General features: G+C 47.0%; 1 protein-coding gene and 1 long non-coding RNA gene across 31 annotated transcripts in view; both read right to left on the bottom strand.

The window, feature by feature from the left end:
- Positions 1–1,067: 1,067 nt before the first annotated feature.
- LOC130529018 (uncharacterized) lies at positions 1,068–2,096 on the bottom strand. The gene is made up of 3 exons (XR_008951477.1): positions 1,972–2,096; positions 1,734–1,830; positions 1,068–1,639 (listed from the first exon to the last, which is right to left on the bottom strand). It is a non-coding gene; the product is annotated as an uncharacterized LOC130529018 (long non-coding RNA).
- A 10,209-nt stretch (positions 2,097–12,305) lies between these two features.
- Positions 12,306–27,921, bottom strand: part of adgrl2a (adhesion G protein-coupled receptor L2a) — a 76,986-nt gene continuing 61,370 nt past the window's right edge. For 4 of the 30 annotated variants that reach the window (XM_057037879.1, XM_057037885.1, XM_057037882.1 and 1 more), the window contains 11 exons: positions 27,054–27,274; positions 26,489–26,555; positions 21,979–22,070; positions 20,935–20,979; positions 20,640–20,666; positions 19,726–19,894; positions 19,410–19,538; positions 18,897–18,993; positions 17,362–17,490; positions 16,614–16,631; positions 12,306–14,853 (listed from right to left, as the gene is read on the bottom strand). In XM_057037879.1, coding sequence (XP_056893859.1) covers positions 14,015–14,853; positions 16,614–16,631; positions 17,362–17,490; positions 18,897–18,993; positions 19,410–19,538; positions 19,726–19,894; positions 20,640–20,666; positions 20,935–20,979; positions 21,979–22,070; positions 26,489–26,555; positions 27,054–27,274 — 1,833 coding nt within the window. In that variant the 3' untranslated portion in view covers positions 12,306–14,014. Of the gene's footprint in view, positions 14,854–15,433; positions 15,473–16,579; positions 16,632–17,361; positions 17,491–18,896; positions 18,994–19,409; positions 19,539–19,725; positions 19,895–20,639; positions 20,667–20,934; positions 20,980–21,978; positions 22,071–26,488; positions 26,556–27,053; positions 27,275–27,921 lie in introns of all 30 variants that reach the window. The other 26 variants (XM_057037890.1, XM_057037894.1, XM_057037891.1 and 23 more) reach the window with 16 other exon arrangements.

Raw genomic sequence — 27,921 nt, 5'->3', positions numbered from 1 at the left:
TGTCCTGGTAAAGACCTGCTTTAACCCATTAAGCACGGGAACCTCCTGCGCCACAAATCGGCCACTTTACTGCAGAGATTCTGTTAATTATTGTGGCGATTAGATGAAAATACAAGTTTAAAGATTAATGAGGTGAAATGCAATCCACCGTCTCGGGTTAACGCTGCATTTGTCAAAATTTCAAAATCGGCCGCGATGGACACGGAAGACGCTGGAGATATCAATAAGGTATCATAGTCATCTTTTTGTTTTTTAAAAAGACAAAAGTAGCTGCCTGCAGATAAATCACCCAACGATAGCATTGCCAGATCGATCGGTGCTGGCAGCGGCCCCGCATTCACCCAGCGTATCTAGTTATCATCCCTTGGTTCTGTCCAGGCTGATGAATATACGAGCAGGCAGGCAGATACGCTCGTGTCCCGCTCGTCTGTGCAACACCGTCTTCCTTCCCCGACTGGAGACAAACAGGACTTATAGGCTCTGCAAATGAAACCGTTCCCTGAGACAGCAGCGCGCCTCGCTGAGTTTATCTATCACGCCGGCGCTTGTTGAAGTCGCTCCCAAATAAGGGGTAACATCCTCTGCCCAGTGTGCAGCCGTGCCACTCGGGGGAAAGTGATTAAATATTGAACGGTGACCTGCTTGTGCAGCCTCCACACGTCTGCGCTGACTCATTTTTCAGAGTCGGGTTATTAATCTGCGTTAATCTTCCAACAGCTCCAAATCTAGACGCGTCCTCGCCACTTTATAATGGCTTCCCGAGCAGCCCACTATTTAGCATAGTAACATAGGCACGTTTTATTCAAATGATGAGCAATAATGCACAAGAGGAAGCCACACTCCCCTCTGAGCCGGCAGGCAGGCGCGTTCGCAGACCTTGACCGGCTCACTAAATTGTGCTTTCTTCCTTGAAATGGGGAATGTCTGGCTCACTAGAGGCGCGCCATGATGCTGTCAATAACGACGACTGCCTGTGGCTTATTTAGTCTTTATCAGCTTTAATCAGTCTGCGTTGACAGTGACATCTGTGCTAAGCTAAACCCAAACGGCGGTCAGGAACCGTCGCGTGGCGGCGTTAGGGATCCGGCTCAAGGACCCTTGGATGTGCGCAACATAGAGGAGAGGGATTAACGTCCAACCTTTGGATCACCGGAGCGGCACGTTTAATGCTACATTTGAGAGTAAAAAGATGCACGCTAGCTTAGCTATAAGGTAAAAGGAGCATGTGGCGTGTGAGAACCTCAGCAACTTTTATGAGTGGATCCAGTTGAGTGTGACAACACGCTCACGACGCGGTCTAATAATAAATATGTACAAAAATAGCCGACTCTGGAAACAATGAAACCCTGTATTTTTCCCCCTCTTCTTTTCTCGTTGACAACACGGAGCATTTTTGCGGGTAAATGCAGTAAAACGGAGGCCCGCCCTTCTGCCAGAGAGGATATTCCCTTCAAATCTCACAGCTGAAACTTGAGAGCGGAATAAAAACAATCTGGCCTTTTGCCCTCTGGTCTCCGACTGAACAGATAGCCGCTGGTTTTGGACAGCTGTCTGACTGACTGCATCTCCGCTGAGGAGCACATTTTTCCACTCTTCAGCCCGGCTCAACTGGCGGGTGCGCCGAGAGGCGTGAGTCTGTCTAGAGAAACGACACAGGACTCATGGGCAGCTGCCTGCGTGCATGTGTGAGTGTGTGTGTGTGTGTGTAGAATATGTGTATCGTCAATGTCTACCTCTCTCGCCTGCTGAAACGTATCCGTCCAAATTTGACAGCACGAGGGCAGACAGCCATGTTGCAGAATTCTGATCATTTAAGTGCTCGGAGGCCTGCTGGAAGAGCAGAGGTGTTTAAAAAAAGGGTAGAAGAAGAGAAGAAAGACCCCCAGAAAGGCAGACAGAGAGCAGCCCTCCACACGCCTCCATATCACATCAGGGACCGCCTGCCATTTTCCTGTGAAGAATAATGCTCACTTGTCAATCTTGCAAGAGCGAGTCAGATAGCCGCCGGTCCCGCGGAGCCTCATTGAGGTGCCCGCGTCGTTTCATCCGGGGCGCACCTCGGAGGAGGGCGGAATGGTCGGAGCGAGGAATTTCCTCAACAGAAAAGAGGCAAGAGGGAAGAGATCAGTGTTAGCTACGATGAGAGGAAGGAGGTTAAAGTGTGCGTTTATCTAAACAGTAGCTGCGTGCTAGCGTGAACGCTACAGAGCTGACGCTAAACTTTTTCCCGCTCACACGTTTTTAGATTTATCACCGCCCTCGTTTACTTAAATTACCGCCTAATGATGAATGGCGCCGCGCGCGGTTATGTACACAGAGGTACCGCGTTCCTCCAGAAAAAGCTATTCTCTGTAGTCCGTGGCGGCAACTGTAAAGGTGTCAGGTGATTTATCGATGCGGTAATGCAAATAAAGGCAGCCCGCGGCTCAAGGACGAGGCTAGCATCCACACAAATGTCATCGCGAAAGAGGCCGCATCCTCAAACCTCAGAACCAGAAAAACCGAGGGGGATTCTCTCACTCTGGACTTTAGAGACTGAACATTTTGCAAATGATTCACAGAGATTATCAATCACCGCGGCGACAGTGTTGCCAATGACGGGGGAGGAAGCTGCCTCGCTCCCTAACACGAGCTGCGCCGAAAACAACAGCTGCAGCAATAAAACTGCCATAAAAAGGACAAATATATGAACAAAATGAAGGGCTCATCATTAAACGCGCCGTCGTGTATCTCAATGTTGTCTTATTGACTTGATGCACGCTTTATTGGGATATTTGCTTGTACCAGGCTCCTGCAGTCAGGCGCTTGAGTTATTGGCTCCATTCCTTTCGTCCTTATGTCTAACTTATTGTGTTGCGATTGAGAGAAGCGCGTTCTAAAAGTGATGAATAGGTTATGCGTGAACAATCTGGGATCTGGGTGCTGATCAGTCAGCAAAGTTCGGCGAGTTTTCCCAGACAAACTCTTGGGTTTATGGCTATGAGCAAAGGTCATGGCCATAAACCCATAGCTATGACCTCCGATGATGCTGAGGCGGCTAAATTGTTAGCATGCTGGTTGATTTTAGAAGTGCTTTCCAACCAGGTCCAGTGGAAAGCTTATTTTAGCTTGCAAATATAGATCTAGTACCAAAATCAACGTGAAGGTGAATTTTCCAAACCAGCGGCAGAGTAGGAGACACAAAGTTGCTTTGATACGACAAATGTTGACTTCAACGTTAGCACTGAGAGGAACGAGAGACTTTGAGAAGGTCGTCGCCTCGAACATCCAAACCGATCCGGTCACGATGTTGTCAGTTTTAAAAGTTGGAAGCGGTCTGAACGTCTTCTGAGGCAGCGACCACTTCACCAGGCAGGACCTGTTTCAGCGAAATAATCAATCATTCAATGAATTAATGAATCATTTCAACCCGTGTGACTAACAAGCCTCGTGCAGCTATCAGATCGAAAACGTCGGGAACAGTAACAAGCGGAATAATAAACGAACGTTGTGGGGCCGCGTTCTCGGCTAGCGAAGGCCGTCGCCCCCAGTTCTCTCCCCGTTTAGCGCCCTTTGTCATTATGCCAGACAGAAGCCGAGATGGTTAACGACGCTCAGGCCAGGTGAGAACATGTGGTGACTCTGACTAATGAAGGTGAAACACACTGACACTTCATTTCCACATTAGCCTCCCCCCATTTCCTCTGTGGGTTCACGGTGACCTGATCCTTTACTCTCATCTCTCATTTGTGTCCTGCGACAGCTCTCTCTCCCTCTCTTCTCACACGCACAAACACACGCACAAACACATGCACAAGCGCGTGCACACAATTAAAATACATGCCAGCGACATATGTTAGCAGTCAGTGACTTTGTCCCCAGTCGTAATCACATGATGAATTGTGACGAGTAGCTCCAGTTAAACTACGCTGAATACTGTGGTTAGCATGGATGCTATTAGCTCTCCTCTGGTGATAATGAGTGAAAAGGTCTGATTTTTGAGACTGTTTGATTGTTTTTCCAGCAACTCGTCAAACTATACTGCCGTAGTGCTGTTTGTTAGTATTTAACAAAATAAAATCAATTTGGCTGCTTTGTTTCCATCCACATCAAAGCAAAATGCTCCTGTCCTTTCACTTCTGCACAAAAATGTTTCAAAACCACAGAAAGTTATTTTAGCCCGACTGCCGTTACAAATGCTGCGGTTTCTTCATTAGCCGTAACAAGGACGCTAAAGCCACATGAAGATTTCTTTGAACCTTTAGGAAATTTCTTTGATGAACTCATTTTTCTGTGACAATGGCCTGCAGAGAATCTTTGATCAGCCCCTAGAATGTCATTTTGACATTCTACAGGGTTGGGAGCCTAATCACATTGGTAAATGAACAGTTGGAGGGGTACACTGTGCACCAAAATAAGCATGATGGCAACAACAAAAGTCACTTATCCCAACGCAGTTTTGCTATAAATACTGTACGTACCAGGTATTTGGGATTTCCTTGCTTGGACTTTCCTTGTGACTTTCCTTCCTTTCAGAACCTCGTCGAAGATTCGTTCCATGAGGTTTGTGCCAGCAGCTCTACTCAACACTCAAACCAAACCCTTTCCTGTCCTCCTGCCATTAGCCTTTGTCTTTTTCCTGTCTGGGTCCTGGCTACCAAGTTTACTGTCCAATGTCCCTTTTTTGTACCATTTTAAATGATTTAGCCAGCTAACCAGTTAGCTAACCAGTTAGCTGTGTGGTGCTGTGGATCTGGAAGTCTCTGACACTGAGGCGACAGAGACGGCCTCAGAGGAACGCCGCGATGCAGGAGAGGACACAGGTGGAACCACTCACACACTGAACAGATAGGGGGGTCGAGGTCATTCTCCGGGCTAGGCGAACACTAACGGTACGTCCCGTTCAACCCGGGGATGAGTAACTTTTCTCCTCATGCGCTCCGCCTGGCGTTAATGAGTCCTAATGAGTTGTGGGAGCACCCTGTCACCTGCAAGCTCAGTGACAAGATTAATAACCTAATTCTAATACTTCCACTTGCAAACAATTTCACGACGGCCAAGTGGCGGGCACAGGGCAGCCGCTAATATTAATTGACTGCTGTCAGCCACAATGATGTAATGGATTCTCCGGAATGACTCGGAGCAGACTCATCATACCATGTACATGATAGTGTAAAAGCTGGGGAATTAAGCACCGAGCGCGTGACCCCAATTAGTCCTTATCTCCGCGGCTCCTAGCGCAGCGGTCCCATGTGGCGCGTTTTAAACGATCACCGTCCGCCGGTACCGAGAGTGACACTCATCTCAGCCTGTCAGGTTTTATCTCCAGAGATTGGATTTGCTCATAAACTCCTGTTTTTTTACGCGCAGGGAGATGAAACCTTGAACAGTCAGCACTTTCTGCAGTCAGCCGGTCGCAGCTGAGGGTGTTGATTAGATGCAGAGGTGAAAAACTGAAGAAGAAAACAAACAAACCAATATATATTCATGAGTTTAATTACAGGATGAGCTCAAATGATACCTTTTTATTATCAGTCTCCGTTTGGAACAGCAACTAGCATGTGTCTGCTTATGAATCGGTGTCAATTATGTCGACATTGTTACTTTTTTTTTTTCCAGATTTAAACAGGATGCTGCTTTTTCTGCATACTAAACTGTCTGAAATGTCCCATCAGAGATTTTTATGGAATGTTGAGAGTAATGTAATGAAATGAGAAGGGACCTGGCGCGTCCCTTGGCTAAAGCTAACGGTGCTGTCATTCACGTCTCCGGATATATCACGATTATTTGAATGAAAGCAAGAAGCATAAATCCCTCAACGTTAGCTCGTAAGGTGCCGGGATGCTAACAGAAAACACAGTGATCGATTAAAGTGAATAATGCCGTGTCATTTACTGAGTGGCAGCAATTTGAACAATTTCTTTTAAGCGCACAAAGACTGGCAGACTAGCCTCTGATACCCCCTCCCCCCTTTTACGTCTTTTCCGTCTCCTGATTCGCCACAGATGCTAAATGAAGGCATTAATCAAATCATGTTTTGGTGAAAGGTGCCGAGTTTAAAGTAAATAAAGCGCTCTGATTGCTCCCTGATTTCCTATTGTGCTGCACAATTGGTGGTGTTGTTATATCACTTTCAGCCGGCGAGTCGCATGTAAACCAGCTCATGCCAGGAACGGCAAACACGAGCCGCATTTCAATGCTGCCTAATCAGGCCGCTTCTTCGTCAGAGGAGTCGAGCCACTCTTGATTAATGCATCCGAGCAAATATGTACGGAGGACCCTGATAATCTGCAGTGCTGTTTAATCAAGTGGGCCTTTGTGTTGTCCTCCAGGCCAGTTTTAAACAGGAATCCTGCCAAGGAGACGCGGGGGTCAGACTTTACTGCCTTGTGCCTCCTCCCTCATCTGTCTCTCCATCTTTTTCTTACTCCGGGTGGATTCGGGGAGCAGCCGTGAATCCGGGGAGCTTTAAATACCGCAGCAGCAGTGACAGCGGGCACCCTCGCCAGCCAACCCTGACCCCCGTGCCACCATCGACCGGGTGACCCAGTGTACTGCTAAGAGAATACATTTCCGGCTGCCTCGCCGAGGTCCCCCGGGCGACGATGGCGGCGGGGGGGGGGGGGGGGGGGGGGGGGCAGGACGTGACTGACACCGGGTGAGGAACACTGTGAACTCAGACAAACAGGAAATGAACGCAGGCGGTGCAGCTCAGGGCGCAGAGCATTACAGGCGCAGACAACAAAATTGACACTTTTATCCAAATTACACGTGTGCGCCACGTCGGCGGCCTCGGTTCAACTCGCCCCTCCCCGTTTAAAGAAAGAGCCCGCGGACGATAAAGCGTGAGATTTCGACATGCTGTGGAAAAGTGAAAAAAAGAAGAGCCTGACTGTCCATCAGACTTTGACGCCGCGGCGCGGCTAGCAGCATGTTTCTGAGCTGGCTAATACGGCACATGGCTTTAAAATAGCCCGGGCAGATCCAGGCCTGCAAGGAACCTCCACAACTGGAGACCAGAACGATCCGTGGCGGCTCTTACTGATGATCTAATTCCACAGAGCTGCCAGGCGGCCCGACGCCATTAGTGAGCTACTGTATAATGTGGCTCCTAGTTGATATTACCTTCGAATCAACCCCCCCCCCCCAAAAAAAAAGAAACAAAAGCCTCTAAAGACAAAACAACCATTCAACATCTGTCTGGATGCCCCCGGCTCTGCTTTAGTGCAACAGGACGTGTTCAGGGGAGAAAATACCGCCTGACAGACAAGCCAATGGGCAGCGACTGTAATTATGGCGCCACGGCTGTCGGCTTAAAGCAAAACGCAAAGTCAGCCCAGAATCGGTCATTTAAAGACATCGGTGGTGGCGGCGGCGGCGGCGGCCTGCCTTGTGCCCAGTATAAAGGCTGAAACCAATCAATCAGGCAGCAGCGCCGGCCTAATCCATTTCCTCCAACGTTATTGAAATACATTGAAATCAAAAGTCTATTTTCCAGGGCTCCGGCTCGGCCGTGTGAAAGGCGCCATTCAGCGCTCCGAGTGTCAATACTCCGATTATCACAAATAAGCTGAAAGCAATTTAAGCCCTGTATTAACAGAAAAATGGCCAGGATGGGAGGACGCGCAGCTCGCATTAGATCACCTGATCACTCGGATCTATTTTTGATGGCGGGCGATATGAAACATATCTGATGTCCTTAATTGCTTGTCTTCTCCCTTTCAGTCAACATAATGCTGGTCGGAGGGCGCAATCGGATCCGAGACGTCGTTTCCATGATTGGCAAGACGTCCGATTGTCAGACATGAGATTGTTTAAGGAGGAAGCCTCCAAAGGTCAAGCTTGAAATTTCATCGGCCCGGGAAATGTTCTGTTGATTGATTCCAGGAGTTTCATTAACAATCCTTTGGATGTCTCCGCTGATTTAGTGAAGTAATGACTTCTTAATCCACAAACGCTTCCGAATATGGTTGAATAATCCCTCAAATGTCCCCATTGCTGCTTGGCGGTGGCAAAATCTGTCAGAATCTGACCTTTACCAGAACAAAGCAGAGAGGAGGCTGGAATTACTGGAGGAAATATTGAATTATTGAATCCTGCTTTTAGTCATTTCCTATAACGCTGCTGCAGCAAATCGGCCCTTCAGATCTGCAGATCAACGTCTTCAGGCCTCAGTGGCTTAAGCAAAGACCCCAAACTAAAAGCGTCTCAGCTCTGCAGCGAGGATCCGACCGGCGTCCTCACCTGAAGACTCGGGGCGAACGTTCAGGACGCCATCCTGGTTTGAACCTGCTTCCTGTTTCTCCACTAGTTCCCATTGATTATTTAAATGAGCTCCGCAGACTTTCGATCAGCTGCGTCATATTAACCAAATCAGCCTCTGCAGCTGCTGGGCTGAAGGAATCTGTTGCCCCCCCCCCCAAAAAAAGAAAAAGTGCAATTGATTCATTTTCATTTTAATAAAACGAAATCAGATTAGATCTCGCAACACTTCACTCACGCTATATTGAAACTGACCCGCAGTTCAGCGCACATCGAGTTCTCGGCGTGCTGCGTTCCCCTCCGCTCGTTTTTCACCTGTGCTCCCCCCATGACGATCAATACCGGCACAACTTTCAGATTTATGTTTTTAATGTGTCTCCGCACCCCGACAACGTTCTGTTCAGCAACGAACTGACGCAAATTCTTTTCCCGGCGACCGGTTCGTAATTATTATGCGACACCATGACGTCACATTACGTGCGCCGTAAATGACTCCGTTGTCCGAATACTAACTTTAAATTGAGAGCACTACGTAGTTCACGCAATCCAGGTCCCCCATGTTGTGGGTAGTGAACAGGGAACGAGTGTGTGGTTTCGGAAACAGCCCATGTGCTGGTTACTGGGAGCCTGGGACCACGTGGCGGGGGGCAAGCCAAGGTTCTCCTGGAGATGATTTCCAGGATCTCAAGGAGAGACTACAGAGCAAATGCAGATGCTACTATTATTAATATTATTGTTGTTGTTGTATAGTTTATACGCTCGGTGTGGCTTCGCCACCAGCAAGGAAACTCAGAATCAATGTTTTCTCGCGGTGTGCGTCTCCACCCGAGGTTGCAACTCCTTCCCCTCCACCTATCAATAGTAAAGCCAGCGCGGCGTCCATCGCCTGCTGCATCGATGCCCTTTATCCCACAGCAAATGGCTCCGTGGCATTTTGATGAGACGACCCCAACGATCTTCACGCCCCTTTAATCACGTTTAATCATTTCTCATATTCCAGGTGTATGAATTAGCAAGTATATACTGTATATATATATATGTGGAATCTAAAAAAGAAAGATGATGTAAGTAATTTAGCTTACGATTGGTTGTAGCTGGACTTCCATTCCGACATCAAGAGGTTCTTGCGGAGATGAATCGCTGTCTCTTTTTTAAATCTTAAAAATAGCGACCTCCAAACATCTGCACCTGGCCCATGAGGGTAAAACATGTGGACTCTGAAGTCCGCTGTTCATGTACGATGATGCTCCATGAATATTTAAAGCTATTTTAGCTGCTCCTCATTAAAGGGATACCCATGAATACCCAGTATTGAGTTAAAGGGATATCTAATATTTGCCATTGCAAGAACCCAGAACGACCTTCTCTCTGTGTGTACATCTCAAGGATAAATAATAAATCCCTCTCTTGCCTCTACACCTGCAGAAGGCAACATCAAACACCCCCCTGTATGGAAACACTCAACCACTTGTGCTTCAGAAGATGTGACTACTAGCTTGTTACTTAATTTACGTGCCGATTAAGTAACATGGAGGCTAATGTGAGATTTCAAGCCAGATAATAGGTTGTTGTTCTCGTGGACTCCATTGAAAACAAGTTATTTATGCTTCCCGCTAAAGCTCAAAGGCAGTGGGAGATTCCACAGTTCCAGTTTTGCCCTTAAAAATTACTTTGTCGGACCCAAAAAAACAACAAACCCTTATTGTTCCCAGCGAAATACCAAGTCCAAATACCAAGCCCAAGTACTAAATACCACACTGGTGCTTGGTGGGGTTTTGTCTAAACTTTTTAAAGTAGGTGCTGACCTTTAGAAGAATAGGCTTCCATCATCACAGCTCACACAGGGACCCCAGCGTGCTAACTCTGTTGCTGTAATGCTACAAGATATTGGTGTATTTTTACCACGATACACAAGCCGATCCATCACTCTCAAAGGCTAATTCCTCATCCTTCCCACCATGCTGTGTTTTTGTTTCCGCATTTCTTACTCTGACTACAAGGCTTTGGCAGGTCTCACCTTCAAACCCGGTACGAAGAATTAGCAGTTTCCCCTCGAGGTAAATGGGAGCTCTGCGCATTGGCAGCCAGTGGTTTATTTCATCCTCTTTTCTGAGTCAATCTCTCTCATACTTTTTCCATTTGAAATCCTGCATCTGGTAATTTCATAATTATGGGAGGGAATTATAATGAAGGGAGCTGGAGCTGCAGGTTAATTGGATTTTTCACCTCGACGGGAGCGGATCTAAGTCGCCCATGGGCCACCAATCTGTACATTTGAAGTAGGGGACAGGACAAAGGAATCTGGAGGAAGAAAAGAGCGAGAGGTCAAGGGGTCACCTTTGACTTTGAGACTTCATGAAGTTACTTTGGCCTGCCAGTTAGTGGTTGTGGCTTGAGAGGCTTTCCTTGGCCGGTGCACGTTCTCTTTCATGATCGTTGATGATATGATCAGCGATGTTTACCGTTCAGAGGAGCTGCTATTGATAACCTCGGAGAGCACCCCAAAGAGTTGGAAGAGAACTTTATAAACTGAACTTTGAGAAACACCAACAAACATAAAAAACAGGCCCCAACCATCAGCAAGCTGCCCTGTTAAAAATGTGGTTTAACGCTTTCGGTCCTGCCAGTAGTTTGTGAGACACCTCTGGACTGACGGCCTGTCCAGGTGTATTCTTGCGTCCTACCCACTACCAAGATGTTTAAAAAATGATTTGCCCTCATTTGTTGTCCCCAGACAGGACAGCCGTAGTAGGGACACAGGAAGTCTCACCAGCATCACAGGAATCTCTTATGTGCTCTTGCATCACGATCCTCAGAGGCTCAGCTGTGTCGCACCTCTTTCTCTGCCTTCGTGACTCTGTTTGGCCACACATTACTCTCACGCTTCCGACACATCCGACTTTTGTAGTTCCAGCCTGTTTTTTTTTTTTGCTGACGTGAGTATCTAGCTTCCGCGGCCCGACTTGCGCCTCAGCGGGCACGAGCGGGCCCCGAGCCCCTCGGCTCCTGGCCTACTTCTAAATCAGTGTTTGACAAAAGGGTGAGTCTCTCCCACAGCACGAGAAGAGGAGCCAGAGAGGCTCTTTCGCTGTGAGGAGGCCACACGCAAAGCCGGAGGCAGTGCGGTCCACATTCCCTGTCCAAACAAACAGTCGATTAGAGATCACGTTTCCCTGCCCTTAATAATGAAAACAAAGCAACTTACCAGTGGAGTTTGTTCACGTCCGAGGTCGGTGTGTTAGGATAAATAAACTGCATTGGGAGGGGGGGGGGGGTTGGACAGCATTGTTCATTTCAGCTAACAATCCACCGTTAACGGCTGCCAAAGAGAATATGTTCACATATAATTTGCATTTAGGGTTCCGGGTCAACATACACAGTTGATAGCGTTTTCCTTACCATTTTATTACGCATCAATTTGCGCCTGCCATTTTCAACAGTTAACCTCAACACTTGTTTTCTAGCTGACATTTAAAGCGGTTTGCACAAACGTTCGCAATGGGAAAAAAAAAAAACATTAAAAAAAACAAAGAACATAATCCCCCTCGTAATTTGCAGCCTCTTATAATTGCACCAAATGTCACATAATTGTGCAAAACATCAAAACAACGCGTTGCCCACGCAGCGTTATGCTCACATAAAGTGGATTCTTGTTAAGCTCTGACTCATTTCCTTCGATGCCAAATGGTAGAGAGCATAATTTGCAGCCCCCCCCCCCCCCACTAAGAGCTGTCACTCTGCCTCAACTTGTGCTTTAAAATGCTTTAGAAAATCTGCACCACCTGAGGCGTGAAGCGCACGAGGACCGAAGGTGGGCTTCAGCAGGATTGGGACATTAATTAGAGCAAATATGTGTCACACTAGAACATATTAGGTGTAAAATATGGATTTCTACAAATGCAGCCATGGTACCTTTCACCCCTTGTTAGGTCCATGGACTCGGTTCCACTATTATTAAAGCTACTAGCTTACAAGGGTTCTTTTACAAAGGATTCTTTCTAATGGCACAGGACCATTATTTTCCATTCAATAATATACTAAGTGGACAATGCTGTGAACCAGTGTTATTTTTGGAACCTTTATTTGAGTTACAACCACACAGAGGAACATTTACAATGCAATTTTCCTACCTGAGTTGCTCATTTTTGAATCACATAGAAAGATTTGGCTTCTCTAACACATAATGGTGAAATGAGTTTGCTCTACTCTGCAGCGACCGAAGGAGAATTGAGAAAAAAAGAAGAAAAAAGCAGAAGAAAGCAAATAAATTCCCCAGAAAACAATCTTTTTACCTTTCAAGGTGCTCGGGACTTACTTTTATAACCTGAGTCAAAGGTGTACTTTTCTCAATAGCAAAATAATTCAACCTGTTTGCTCAAAAAGTAGCAAAAACAAAAAAAAACTGTTAAAAAGCAACTGGCAATTTCACCAAAAATCTCACATTTATTTGATTTTGTTAAACAAGTGTTGAACTTTACATCAGTCTTAAGTGATGAGCCCCTTGGTAACACATAGAAAAGATGAGCTACAGTACAGCATGTATACCAGTGCTGGAAAATATTCACATGTTTCCCATCGATTTGTCCGTTTTTTTTGTTTGTTTTCTTTTATTTTTGTTGCAAAGATTGAAATAAATAAAATGTCCAAACCTATGGATGGAAGAACAACATTTATGATCACTGTTTATCTTGACGGCTAGTTGCTTTTCTTTCTCGTTGCTGTCATGTTAAAAACGTCTATCTGGATTATTGTGGATTATTAAATTACACAGAAAAAGACTGTGTGATGCGTAAATCACTTCAGCTGCTTTTTTTCTCCTTTGTTTTGTTTTTTTGTTTACATTCCCATTCTACTAAAGTAAAGATACTTTGGCAAAAATTAACGCGTTCAATGGATCTCTGGACCTAAAGCATAGAAAGAAGAAAAAAAACACTGTTTACGTGTGGGAAAAGTAGCAGAATCCTCCCTTACATTTGAAACTACCATGATTGTTTTGTGTCGGGACCATGAACACACCGCGTCACTGTATGTGCAACTTTTACACCATAGCCTCTCAAATGTTAAACTTTGCAATTAAAACGTTTCTTCGTACTTACGGTCTTCCAGGATTTTGTATTTTACACTAGAAATACAACAAAATATATATTTCAGCCATTTGTCTTGACAACAGTTCAATGTACATTTGAGAAAATATAAGGCCGGGGGCTTGATTGCAAGTGGTCATACAATCCAAACATCGTGGCGATGGAGAGCGCGGGCAACCAGAACCTTATATTCCTTTTCTCAAAGTCCGGTCAGGAACATTTTACAATCAGAGTCCTGTGTCCTGTTCCTGTTTAAATTACGATAAAAGAACCTCAACAAGGATGTTGTGGGGGAGGGGGGGTGTATGTACAGCCTTTTGACTGGGAAGGAGCCGATCTGATGGAGCCGGTAAAAGTTTGCCATAATTTTTTTGTCCTGTCAATGTTTTTTTCTTTCTACCTTAAACGTTTCCTCGTTCGCCCAACAGCAGCAGCACGTTTAAATACATTGTTGGCTTGTCTCTTAGAAGGGAAATTCCACTCTGCATTTTATGTACAGTCTCAGAGAAACTTGGGTCAACCTACGCCAAGTCTGTTAGCCTAAGGGAGGGGGAGGGGGGCAACAAACGAACAGCTATGCAGCTCAAGGGGGCTCTGGAAATGGTGAGTATTTATGGTGGGGTGTCGAGACCCTTCCTTTCAGTGGTGTTTTATGGGATCCAAAAGGGTGGAGGATGATTTAAATACATTTAAAGGCTTGTCACTAACTGCATCTGTCCTTCCCGGACGTCGCCTTCAGGGATGCAACCCTCTGTCGAAATAGGAATAATGTAGCCGTCGCTGGTCCCTCGGCCTATCTGGTAATAGGCTTGGAGCTGGTTGCCGCCACCTAGGTTGGGCATGCTCTTGTAATAAATGTCCTCACTCTCGCTCCTCTTGGAGGGGGACAGGTCCTCCACCACTTCAGGGTTGCTCTCGGGGGAGGGAGAGTCTCTCAGATTAGGCATACTAGTGTACAAAGAGTCTCTGTTCGGGGACTGGGGACTATCCTCTGGGTTGGTGGTGGGCGTCAGTTCGTCGACAAATGTTTCAACTCCCCCATCGGTCCTCACCTTCCTCTGGGGGGGGTACAGAAGAGAGTGAGTCCGTTGGGGGATGAGAGGCGCCTCCAGCTCCTGCTGATGGTGCAGCTCCAGGCCCACCGCGTCGGCGACATGCACCAGAGACGAAGCGTCAGCGACGATGGCGTCGTCCTCGCTGCTGCTGCCACCTAAAACTGTCACCTTTGGCGGAGCCCGCTCCGCGTGCTGGTGGTACTGCGGGGGCCGGTGATGGTGGGGAGGGTGATGTAAGCTGGGGTGCTGCTGCTGTTGGCTGCTCTTGTTACAGGCACGCAGGTTGTTGTGTACTAACTCGGAGATGATCATTTTCTCAAAGGCAGCGTCATCCAGACTCAGGCCACAGTCCACTACCTGCACACTGTCGCCAAAGTCCCCGTTGCGAAGTGAGTAGCTATTATTAAAATTACCATTTAGCGGCAGAGTATCCATTGCACTCGTATCCCTCATCGCATTGTTCAGTGAATGCCCTGGAAAGAAAAGGAACACGTGATGGGAGACGGCATTAGAGAAAAGCAGCGACAACTTCAAAAATAGCTTTAATGCTGTTTAGGATGCATTTTCACATAAAAGACTCAAGTCAAGGTAAGCCATGCCGTCAATCGGTTAGTTCGGCACAATCTTTGACACACAGCATATAAGCATGCATGACTGGACAGTACTTCTCATGGGGAAGGATTTGCCCACAGATTAACTTTCCATTTTGAAAGTTGCTTTAATTGTGAAATATTGCCGCCACAAAAGCGACAAAGCACAGGAAAAGATCCCAAACAACATTAAAAAGGGCAATCAGCGGCAGTAATCACCATCACGACATACCGAGCAAGGGATGGAGCCACAGACGGGCAAGCTACGACACTTACAGGTTTTCTAGCAACTAACGGGTTTGAGGGGGAAAAGAAAGATGTGAAAATGACAGACAGAAAGGGAAAAGTCTCTTATGAACAGGGCAGCCATATTTATTTTTAAATATCTCACTACATGGGGGGGAGCCCACAAGCAGCACTCCACCGTCACCACACACAGCAGGTGAAAAGACTCACAACTCACATCATGTTTGTCTGCTCAGGCTATCTGGTCTAAGAGCAGCTGATGTACAAAAGAAAGTAAAATGGTTTATTGTAACATGAGGAACAATCACTCAAAGGAACAACCAAATGTAACAGAAGAGTCTGAACTGCAACTTAGCGAGAGCAAGGGTTCAGCAAACGAGACGAATGAGCATTAAACAGCTTTGTGGTCTGTGATTTGAAATGCCCGCAGCTACTTTTTGTAAAAAATAAAATAAAATAAAATAAAATAAAATCTCTTTTTGGTGTGTGTTGGTACACGTTTGGTCCATTAGCGAGCAGCTCGTGTACCCGAAAGCCGACAAAGGTCAGTGCTAGCCTGCAGCTCGGCGCTTGGCATCCGTCACAATGACAGTTCCCAGCGAGACCGTGGTCGCTGCCCAACAGGTCGGGACAAAAAGCAGAACCTCTGCTGAGGTCACAGGCAGCCATGTTAGGAATTTCTCAAGGCAATGAGGTCGCGGACAAACAGCGGCTAAAAGATAAATACGATTTATCTTATGATTGAAAGTGGAGATACGGAGGAGCAAAATGTGCTCTGCTAGCTTTACAAAACTGAAACGTAATGCATGTATCAGGCCAGAGATGATTCAGAGACTTTTTTTGGGGTCAAAAACTGTAATAAGTGTGAGATTCTGCAGTGTTAAAATACTCGGAGAAATGAGAACAGCTGCCGCTGCAGTGTTCAGGTGTTTAGCCCAGCTAGGAGGCAATTCAGTCCAGACTGGTGTCGTCTGGGGAGCCGTGAGGAGGGGGGTGGGGGGGTACGACTGGACACCGATGCTGCCAAACGCAAAAAAGAAAAAAGAAAAGAAAACAGAAGTCTCTTTGATGTTGTCCCTTAACAGCAGGAGGGGAGAAAACAAAACAAAAACGGTTGGTTAAAAGCACAAATGAAAGAGGGGAGGGAAGCAGAGTAATGGGCAAAGGCCGTAAAGCTGTCAGGTCCTGACTGATTAGCTCACATGCGGCTTATTTCTTTCCAGATTGAACTTGAATTTGGGCGGGTAGTTTTGTGAACCACTTGCTCACTGAGTGTGTGTTCATGGCCTAAAGTAAACCAGTGATTGTGCCGAGGGTTCGCAATGTTTTGTTTTTTTTAATAAGCATGCTGAAAAAAATTTACATTTGATAGGCAAAGTTAAGTTTTACTCCCATACTTGTCTCTCTGTAGGTGACTAGAGGGAAGCAGAAGGAAACAAGCACAAAAAAACATGACAAAACATTCCAATTTGAGAAAGAGAAGAAGAAAACACACACATAATAACAGCAGACTCGGCGCTGGGGTCGTCCTATCGAGATCATCTATCAAATCTGTTTAGACAGAGACAACTTCAGGCAAACACGCCGTTGACTCGGGTAGTTATTGATGTCTGCACGGGAAGCCGATTAATCATGTGGTTTATATTATGTCTTGTCTTATCGCAGGGGAGAACATGCATGTAGCGTCACTTTCCTATCTTAATCACTCATGTCCCCTTCAGATAAAAGAATGTGGGAGCACAGCGTGTGTGTGTGGAGAACGTTAAGCCCCCCCTTCCCCTCAGACACACTCTCAATGGACTGAAGTTGGGATTTACTATCATTCTATATAAATCTGTTGGTTTTTTTCAGTATTTTTCTTTTAACGCTGTGAGGGGTGTTTCAGAGTTGTGAAAACGGTATAATTGTGATCAGGAAATCCATTTTTTAAAACTTTCTTTTCATCTGCTGATAATGCAAATCATGTAGGATCTTTTTAATTTGTCTTTTTATTTTATCTTAACGCGGCGGGACACACGATTTCAAGGCGTCTCCAGTGTTTAGCTTCAATGCTGATATTTCGGAGGCAATGAGAGGGAAATGCAGAAGAAGACAGAGGAGAAGAAGAGGAAGAAAAAGTGCAACAAATGTGTGAAGGAAGCACACCTGGCGAGTTAAAGACTGGAGCCGTCGGGGTGTTACACACGACCGTCTCGGCCAGTAAGGTGTTATAAGGGTTGTTAGTGCCTTGTGGTCGGAGAAGAGGGTTTGTTAGTAGATAATTCCCGGTCATTCCTGGAGTGGCGAGACAGAAGAGGAGGATCAGTTTGGAAGAAGGAGGAAGGACATTTGTCAGCAAGTGACCTTAACATTTAAACGAGGTTATAGTGTGTGTGGTCCTCATAACCTGTTAATTTATGCGCTCATTTCAGCCCCCTGAGCTCATTACTGCAGCCATCCAGCATCCATCCACTGCTGTATTCATTATTGTGAGTCAATATCCCCGTCCGCTCCTTCTCTACGTTTGTGTTTCGCTGTTTGAGCCAGGCCCAAGTATAACATCTCCTCTCAGACAAAGAGCTGCATTTATTTTTTCCAAGTATCAAAATCAAAATCTTTATTTAGACTCAAATTTGGCCGCTGCTCCCTTCCCCATCTTACTTTCATCTCCTTTTTCCCTTCCCAGCCTGCGGGATCTGAAGTACTTCCGCTGCCATTTATCACCAGAGTTAAATGCCATCTGTCATTTTTGGAAGCCTCTGGGGATGTTGTTAATGACAGGTAAGTGCTTTTTGGAGATACAGCCCCACTTTAGTGCACCGGTTTGACGGGGGGGGGGGGCTACAATGCCCTAAAGTGATCAATAACCAATCTTTACATTAATACCCAGAGGAAAGGTTGGGGGGGCTTCCTGGATCTCAGAGGAACACAGTTGTGTACAGGGGTTTGCCTTGTGGGAAGTCACAGCAAAAGGGTAAAAAAAAGGAGAAAGAAGAGAGGAAGAAAGGAGCAGCGGCGCCAGGAGTCGCAGGAGGTTAGCGGAGCGAGCAAAGCCAAACTACCTGAGTGTAAACTCGCCCTTTCTGCTCGCACGCTCGGAACGCCCTTTCAGATGTAGCCGGAAGCCCGGCAACATGGCGAGCAGTGCGGGTCAGCCAGAGTTGAACATCATCTGCTCATCGTCATATCTGTGCTCAACCTAAATAATAAATGCCTCTGCCCCTCCCCCGCCGCTCCTTGTAAGTCACCTTCGACGCCGGGCAACAAATGGCCTCCCTCTGCGTGTCAAGATTTTTCTGAAGCAACCCCCTTGTCTGGCTTAAGATTTGTCTGTTTCCCCTGAGTCTGGGTTTGAACTTTAGGCAGCCAAGCACTTAAATAAGAAGTAAAAAAGAGAAAAACACTCTCAGAGCCTTGCCTCTATTTGAGAGCAGCATTACTGGCCAGAATGATAGCGCACTATTTGAGGGAGGATTTTTGTAATCCTTCCTTGGCAGAACAGAAAGTCTGGACTGAAGGCCCAGATCACCCCCCCCCCTTCCCCCATTGCTCTCTTTCTAGTTTTGCACAGAACTGACATTTCTAGCTGAGTACTTTCATTGCAGAGGAACCATGGAACCAGACGCAAGACTTTTAGCTGGGGGATGAAATGTGTGAGTCTGGTAGGTGTGAAGGCGGAAAGAAATGAGGTGTGAACTGACCTTGGTTAAGGGTGGAGGTGCTGTTGATGTCACCTGAGATAAAGGAGGACTCAGATTGCTTTCTTACGGTGTCATTCCACATTCTCCTGATACGACTCTGTCAGGTCAACAAGGGATAAGTAATTAGGACTTTAAAGAAGCCCACGCAGCTTCCACTTCGCTTTATCTTCTGTTGGTATGTTTGAGCGTGCAGATCAACGCACACACGGATACACCAGATGGGAGGAAGCGCATCTTTAGGCGCTGCCGAAAAATCGTTGGAGCCCTTTTTTTTCTTTGACTTCAAAATTCCGACTTTAAAGCGCACAGCGCTCATGCTTGTGACGTTAGTGAGATGAGGCATAAAAGCAAGTGCTAACAAGGGCAGAAGAGAAGAAAAAGGCGCTCATGCAGTACAGCAGGACGGTGTTTCCTCCTGCTAGCCAAATGTGACGTTCCAACGATGCCGTTGGAGCTTCTCACGGGACCATCGAGGACCCTCTGGACACCTGAGGAGTGAAGCGGCTTCTCTACCTGAGTACCAGAGGAGTAGCGGGCGCTGGTCCGTGTGGTGGAGGTCTTCACAGAACCATGCGAGCTCTCCGCCGGCAGCCCGCCGCAGCAGTACGTGTGGCGGAAGCACTTGCTGTACTCTTTGCGGACCTGCATGAGCAGAACGGCCGGGTGTTTACACGTCTGCGGACTCTAAAATCTTTGAGTGAGGATGTTTTTTTGCTTTTTTGGGCTCTGTAAAGTCTTCATGCCCGTGCAGAGGTTCAGCGATAGTCAGGAAAGATTCAACTTGACAGAATTACCACCGTCTGTAAGGACAAACAAAAAAAAAACGTACTTTTTTCTGGAGGAGGCAGTGGAAGATGAAGATAAACATTCCTTGAAAGGTGTTGAAGATAGTGAAGAGGTACGCCATCACGATGGAGGCCTCGTTTATGAAGAAAAGGCCGAAGGACCACGTGAGGCCCAGCAGACACAGCAGGGCGAAGGCGCCCATGACCCAGGACCTGAAGGACACAACCACAAACACACGCAGGCATGAGGTCACCTCTAGAGTAGGAGCCATTAGGCAAAGTGAGAGGAGGATGAGTTTCTTTTGTAGTCACCGTCACTCTGAAACGCTAGGTTTTGCCATCGCCACACCCCATTTCCCACATTCCCCTCCCCTTTAAGGGTGTAGGTTGATATGGAGGGGGTCAGGAGCACAATAACACAACTGGTAGAGGATTAATAAGCAATTTTGGAGCATTTTTAGGTTCCCTGGTCTGTGTTTTAGTGCTAAACAACGGAACCTGCACCCTTTCCATCCTCAAACCAGCTGTTGTGCTGTTGAAGAATCCAAGATGGAAGAAACCCCAATTTTATGCTGCAATATGTAAATAATGAGCAGCACAACAAGAAAAAAAACATTGTAACAATAACAAGACATATAACGCTATGTTTTTAGAGCACAGGAAGTGCTAGGATGAAGGAAGAATCCCCCGCTGAGTCGTCCGTGAAGGTCCTGCCGCGCCTTCACAGACGAGCAGCGGCCACACTTCAGAGCGCCGAGACATAACGACAACAAAACTGGATCTCAAGGTGACGGACATGGTGCGAAAAGAACATTCACAAAGGACGGGGGGGGGGGGGGGGGGGGGGGCTCTGCAGCTGCGGTGGACCAGCAGAGAAAAGGAAAGAATAAAACAAAGACAAAAGGAGAGAATCAACAACAGGCTGGAGAAGGGGGACTTCTGGGCAACGTGTCCTTACTTGATAAACTGTTTATTATCTTCATAGCTAGAAAGCAAAAGATAAGCAGGGAGAGAGGAACACGATTAGATCAGAGCACAGACGAGTGCGAGTTAGTGGGCACACGGGCGGCAGATCTCCAACTCTGAGCCATGAGAAATCATTAGAGGCGACAGTTTTGGAAACAGAAGAACTAAACAACAGAGACTTGTACGTTTGCACTGCTGATGATTCAATTAGAATTAACAAAAAAAAAATGGCCTTAGCGCATTTGCAGGACGTGTGTTGGTGGCAGGGATGCGTGGAGGAAGCTTACCCGGGCAAATCTGTGTTATAGTAGCCGTCACAAACATGATAATTACTGGAAGGTGGGAGAGAGAGAAGAAGAGGAGGGTGACAGCGGGGAGGAGAAAAGAGAGGGCGTGTGTTAGGATTGCTGCATGCAGGTAACAAACTGGGTCACCTTGCTACAAGTCAACAGTCAGGGTTGCGAGTAAACAGCCAGTTTCAGCAAAGCCAAACAAAAGATGCATTTTTTTGGGGGGGGGGGGGGCATCGATGTCACCATGTTCAATACATGTGTTCTGCTGCGGTTTTGTTGATACGTGAGCAGTCTGAAATAAATCAGGGAGTCTAAATAAACCCCTGTTCTGACTACCCGTCCTGATTGCAGTCAAACCGCAGCAAAGGAATGTTGCACACAATAACAAACAGAGGTTCAAAACAGCGGCTCGACCACCCCCGGAAAAACCAGGCCGCGGCGGAGGGCTTGCTTTATGTAGCAGCGGCCAGGGGATGAGCAAGAAAATGATATTAGCCTGATAAAAGTCAAAAGGAATCCAGAAGAGATCATAAAAGTGCGCCATAAAAGCTGAGCCTCAGTCGGCGTTAGCAAGTGGCGGCTGTTGGAAGGAGGGAAATTCTTATTATCTGGGATCTATTAAGACGAAACAAAAAAAAAGGGGGGGGGAGGGGCGGTAAAAACGCAGCTTTGACATGTTCCAGCAGCAAACACACATGGTAGCTGTTACGCCGTGCCCCGGCAGAGCTAACGGGGCGTGGTTGAGTCGCAGCCTCGGAGTGATGCGTGTCACGCCAGTGCAATTCTGCGGCCGGTGGCCTGGAGCGAAGCAGCAGAGGACGGAGCCGTGACTCACAGGGTCTGCAAAGTCAAGCCAAAATCTCCTTCGCTGATAGCAAATTGTTCCAAGAAGGGCTAAAATTAAGCTCAGCCGTCAGACAAAGACATATTTGAAGAAGAAAAAAACCTGTTCGTCGCTCTGTGGGGGTCGTAGCAACAGGAGCGGCGCTGCTGGTAGGGAGGAGAATGCAGGGGTTTGGGACACGACCCTTTACTTACTTTATATTCTCCAGGCGACTAGAGTCTGGTTTCAGGGTGGTGGAGTGCTTGACCATTTTGTACATTGTGATGACCAGGAAGATGAGATTGAGCTGTCAAAACAGAGTAACGGCAGCGTTAATACACCAAGATAGACGAGTGCAGCGCACAGAGGGAGAGAGGGAGGAAAAACACTGTTAATTTCTCCATAAGTATGAGAAGAGCAGAGCCTTCACATCCCCGCATGTCCACAGACTAACCCAATAAACATCTATCGTTGCCGTCTTTCGGACGGGCCGACTGGCGCCAAATTTAGTGTCATTCTATATCAATAAGGCCATGGAAATGCATTAAAATCCATCACTGTGGGGGTGGGGGGTGGGGGGGGACAGGACGGGCCACACAAGACGGAGTCTGGAGGAGTCAGAGAGGAATGAAATGAGGCAGGAGAAATAAGAAACCCTCCTGTTGTACAAAACAATCGCATATCATTTTATAGACATCGTGAAATATTATAAGCTTTAAGCAGCTCCAAAAGGCTGAGGGAACAAGCTACATTCTCTTCGATCTCTTTTCTGTGTGGAAGGATGAAAAGAAAGGGGGGAGTGAAAGGGGAGAGGGAGACGGGGAGAGGGAGACGGGGCTCGCTCGGCCGGCTTGTTTTAGTGTATTAAATCTTGCAGGAGCTGGTGGCACATATCAGGTTGAGACAAGGATACAATGCGGTGCATTTCTGAAGGTACCTTAAAAATCAATACCGTCATTTGAAGGCACAAAAGCTGGATGGGCCGAGCGAGGGTGCTGCTCAGAATAATTTAGTCCAGAACCATTTATTCCCCAGCTAAACCAGTCAAAGGTGGGGGTGGGGGTGCACAGGCAGGAGAGTGTTTGTGCTGCCGTGTACAAATAATGTCGGAAGAATCAAAAATCAAATGGGCATCTCTGAGGGCGGGCGCGGCGTTGGAGACAGCGTTTCCAAGGTGAGCCTTGAAAAGGGAGCGTTTTCGGCGTTATCGCACACACACACACACACACACACACACACACACACACACCACACACACACACACACACACACACCGCACGCACACACAAACAAACAAACAAAGGGAGGCACGTTGTCAGTGTGACACCAACTGAATGGGCGACCTGCACAAGCTGGACCGCCCCCCCCCCAACAGAAACGTCTCTGTGTTCTGCTCCGGCGGCGTGCTGCTACCAGAAGACTGGCGGAGATCAATGCACGACCCCCCCACATGCTATCAACCCCCTTTTATATCGGGCAGCACTAAAACCACGTTTTGTTTCACAGCCATTATTTTCATCAGCTGCATGAGTCAGACGTGGCGAGGGGAGGGACAGCGGTGGTGGCGGTGGTGGTGGGGGGGGGGGGGGGGGGCTGACCGGTCTTGAGTGCTGACATGGATTCAATGAGACAGAGGACAGGGACACGATAAAGTAACCTAGCAGCACACTGAGCGCCCCCCACCCCCCGTCGACATGCTTTCGTAGCCGTTCCTGGGCAGAGCCCCCCCTCCCTCAACACTCTCTCTCTCTCTCTCACACACACACACACACACACACGGTCGGTCAGCTTTGCTTCTATCTTTCACTCTGTCTCTCCATCTCTGAATCATCACTGTAAGCCATGCAGAAGCACCTCACCATGCACACTGGGACTGGGGAGAAAGCTTTTTTTTTTGGGTGAAGTGGGCTGTGTATGAGTGTGTGTGTACACACTGAACTCCCAATGAACTGCTGGGGATAAAATATTAAAGGTGCAGATGGAGCAGTCCAGATGATAAGAACTGCTTGCGACGTGTCATGATCCAAGAGGCCTTGTGTTGAAGTTATCTCAAGCATACTAATGGTTCCCCTCCACCACTTATTACTTCCGTGTTCCCCCTCCATGGAGCTAATACCCTCTGTGCCTAGAGACAGGGCAACCTCTGCCTGAGAACAAAGATCTAAATGCCTTCCACTCGGCTGTCTGTCAATATTTAGAGCCTGTTTCAACGGGGGAAGGGGGGGGGAAGAAACAGCAATACTAAACAAAACATGAAAAGAGAGAAAGGAAACAGTGAAAAGGGGGAAAAGCATGACCACACTAGAACTAAACCGGTGGTACTTGGCACAAACACGGTTGTTCAGCAGGCGAGGGCCTCGACACGAGCCACCGCGGCTCTGTTTTCTCTCTTTTCTCTTCCTCTCGTGCCTTTTCTCGCTCTTCCCCCCACTGACAAGGACACAGCCAATTTGTTCAGAAGGCAGGGTCACGGATGGTGTAGACAAACCTTGCTCCGGAGCGTTCCCCCGAGATGCCCCTCTCCCCACTACTTTGTCTTTCCTGAGTCAATTGTTGCGCGGAATGTGAGGAGCGGGCCGCGACGCCCGAGCGCAGCTCTGTGAAACCTCATTCCTGTCACACGTTTGCTCAGCTACAATACATTAGCTCCTCATAGGGTCACGATTCTGCTTCCCCGGTCACCACCGCCGGGATCCCGATCATCGTTTTCCACCGCGCGATGTATTTTTCAGGCAAATTATAATAGAAGAAATACGAATTGGAGACCAATGAGGGCCCAATTTAGGAGAATGGAAACTTATTCCAGCATGGCAGACAGGGCATTTGCCGGCACACGGAGTCACGCGTGTCTCGCGATGTTAGCTTTTCTTCAATTATTAGTCTGCACATGCAAAACAAATGCTGAGTCCCCCGCGGACACATCAAAGAGCTTCATTAGCGCCTTTTTCCAGGAAACTTTCTAATTTACCAGGGATTTCGAAAAACACGATCATATTTCCAACAAAATTACCGGGAGAAAAAAAAACTGGCAAGAAGGTTTTTATATTGCTCAGGATATAGGGGCATCGTGAGCAAAAAAGGGCATTTTGCCAAAAATGTGGAAACTTTAGGAGAATGAGGTTGAACAATTGTTGAATAATTGCAAAAAATCAAATTTCTAGACATTGCTTGGTCTTCAGGGACACAGAACGTCTCGTTAAATTGCAGTTAGAAATCGGTTTGACTTTTAACCCCATTATGGCAGCGATACGCCGGCATACAAGTTGGAATCGAAGCAAAAGTAGAGACGACGCAGACGAGGATCGACAACGAGGTCTAGGTTATTTTGAGCATATTTGCTGTGAAAGACACCCAGCAGGACTTCGAGCCCACGACTGGAAACGACCACGTCTGTGGAAGGCTAGCCAACATGCTTGCCGAGCTAAATGCAGGACGCATTCTGAAGCAAATATGTGTGAAGTTAAAGAGTCTTAAGCAAGATTAGCAGAAGCCTAATGACCACAACAGTCCCAGTGGGTCCGGCCGTCGTGACCCTCCGTATACGTCCGCAGCCTGATTTGAATTAATTCCTCAGGGCGGTGGAAACGTAAACCACACAGATTACCAGGACGTTTTCCTTAACCTGGGAAATACATTTTGGTATCAGTTGTTACTACAATGGTTGATGGAAAAATTGCTGTTTATTGAAATTCATCCGCCAGGTTCACTCCACTCCAGTTTTAAATGCCTATTATATCATATCAGGGAGAAGTGTAGCGCGTTCCTCTCTTATTTATTCACTTACCATGCAGACAGAGGGGGTTCTGTATATCTCTATAGCTACTGGTGGGCTGTCAGAGGTGCACAGGAACTCGCTGCAATTTGACACCTGTGTCCTCTCGCCTCTTTTGCTTTTTTAAGTGTGTGTCGGGTTGTTGTTCAGCAGAGGTCACCGGATCGGTAGATACATTATGCTGGATAATGAACACAGTGCCGAGCAAATACCAGCGGCCCTCCCTGTCAGACAGGTTTAGAGAGCTCTTCCTCATCTCTGGGTGTGTGCGAGGGCAGTACAAGATGAGGTGGACTTATAGGAACTATCTGGGAAATGCCACCTGCTCGATCATATTTTTTTTAATTTGATTTTTGCTGGGAGGAGAGACTCTGTTAGGTCTTATTCCTCTGGGGCTCACTGATGCAGCTAGAGATAATAATGTCGTGGCCAGTAAATAATTGCACGCTTCAATGGGACATATGTCACCGAGATATGTGGTGTGCCCTCCACCCTGCAGGCCCCTGACCAAAGGAGCGCTCGTGCAATGTAGCTTCATCTCCTGTTTACCCAAAAAATAAAATAAATAGCAGAGGCCTCCAGAATACACAGAAGAATGCCCAGCTCAAGGCCAGTTTAAACCCATTTCTGGCTTCGTTTATCATAAAGAAACTTGCGAAAAGTCTGTAACGTGATATTTCAGCAGGGTTACATAAAGGTTAAAGTACCCTTTCAAACCCGGATACCGAGAGGCAGAGAGGACCGCGGGAAGCTGGGAATTATGTCTTCTGGCTCAAAATTAACCTGTCACAACTGTGTCGACTGAGGAGGGAAAAAGAAAATGCAGCAGTCTTTTCCTGCGGTTCAAGCATCTCCCTTCCTCTATCTCCCTCCATCATCTCTTTCATCACAGACTCTCAGTCCCTTCCTCCCTCTGTCACTCTCACCATTCAAAAGGAAATAAAATAGCTTACCATGATGATAAAGGTGACGGGTCCTATAAAGCTCCATATGAAATGATTGTCCACACTCAGCCAGCACCTGTGACAGAAGAAGGAGCATGTTTTAACACGGCGAGAGAGCCACTATTTGCTTTGGGCACAAATATTAATTGAAGGGAATGATCTTTTAAACGGCTTCGCTAATGATGGTATAGTCAGTAGTTAGACTTCATTTAGGGGTTGAACATTAGTACAGTTCTGAATAACACACGCAAGACCCAGAGTACCCCCCTTTCAAGCTGAGTCTTTGTTGAGATGCAGCCATTAATTTACGTGAAAGGCTGTTTTTTCTAAATGCCCCTCTTCCTTTTAAGAGAGCATTTACTAACAAGAGGTCACAGGAGGGTGTTTAAGCAGAAGCGCTTTAATGTAGCCGCACCCCCCCCGAAACCACAGTGTCGAGCCCGTCGGCCTCTTTCAAATGAAGTAAAGAATTTAAGAGCTTTCCAAGTCTGACAAAAAAGGACCAGGATCCAGAGTGAAGTCTATAAGGCTCAGACTCTTTGCAAAAGAAGACACGGTGGTTCAGGCCACTCACGCTTTCTTGGTCCCATAGCTCTTGTAGTCGATAGCCGTGGAGACGGCAACCACAATGGCAGGGAAGAGGTAACCAGAGACATAGTAGTACTTCTTCCGGGAGTATTCGCTCTCAAAGACCTCCACCAGCATGAGGTACAGCTGGACCCCCTCAAGACACATCCAAGAGAAGGATGCCAGGAAGAAGAAGTGAAGGATCCCAGCAATGATGGCGCATCCAATCTAAGGTTGAAACAAAAGAGACAGTCAAGCAACAGCACACCGAGATAACATGATTTCGTTGTCAAAAGATGGTGAGCCGAATATGACAAAGAGTATCTCTAGAGTACGTTTATTTTATTTGAGTTTTTTTATCCGCCCAATCTTTTATGAAATCCCACTGAAAAGAAGACAATCACGACCGCCGCCTCACGCATTTGCACGTTTCAGCGGAGCAGCCGGCGAAAAAGAAGAGATAATGAATATTCATTCACGACATGGGCTCTCATCCATCAGCAGAGTAAAAATTTAAATGGCATTCAAATTTTAAGGTTAGACGAGGATTTAATCATACATCCCAGCGTTTGAGGCCATTATTTCCAGCTGTATGCATCTGTATGTGCTCGCCTGCAGAGACGGAGAGGGGAAAGGTAGGAAAGAGAAATGGTGCCGATGCGGGCTCTGCCATGGCAACTGGGGATTTAAGTGAAAGAGGAAAAAGGGCCTGTCAAGCAAAAGACTTGGCCTCTTAGTAATCTATATTAATGGCGCTGTCCCACTCATGTCATGTTGCAGACAAGCAGGGAAGGTTAGAAACAAACAATGCTTAAAGTGTCATCCATTTCACTCTGAAAGGCTCATTTGTTCTGTTTTTCAGAGGGCAGACGAAG

Source organism: Takifugu flavidus, chromosome 7 (genome assembly GCF_003711565.1).
Source record: "Takifugu flavidus isolate HTHZ2018 chromosome 7, ASM371156v2, whole genome shotgun sequence".
NCBI lineage: Eukaryota > Metazoa > Chordata > Actinopteri > Tetraodontiformes > Tetraodontidae > Takifugu > Takifugu flavidus.
This window is presented reverse-complemented; position numbering and strand designations above follow the sequence as displayed.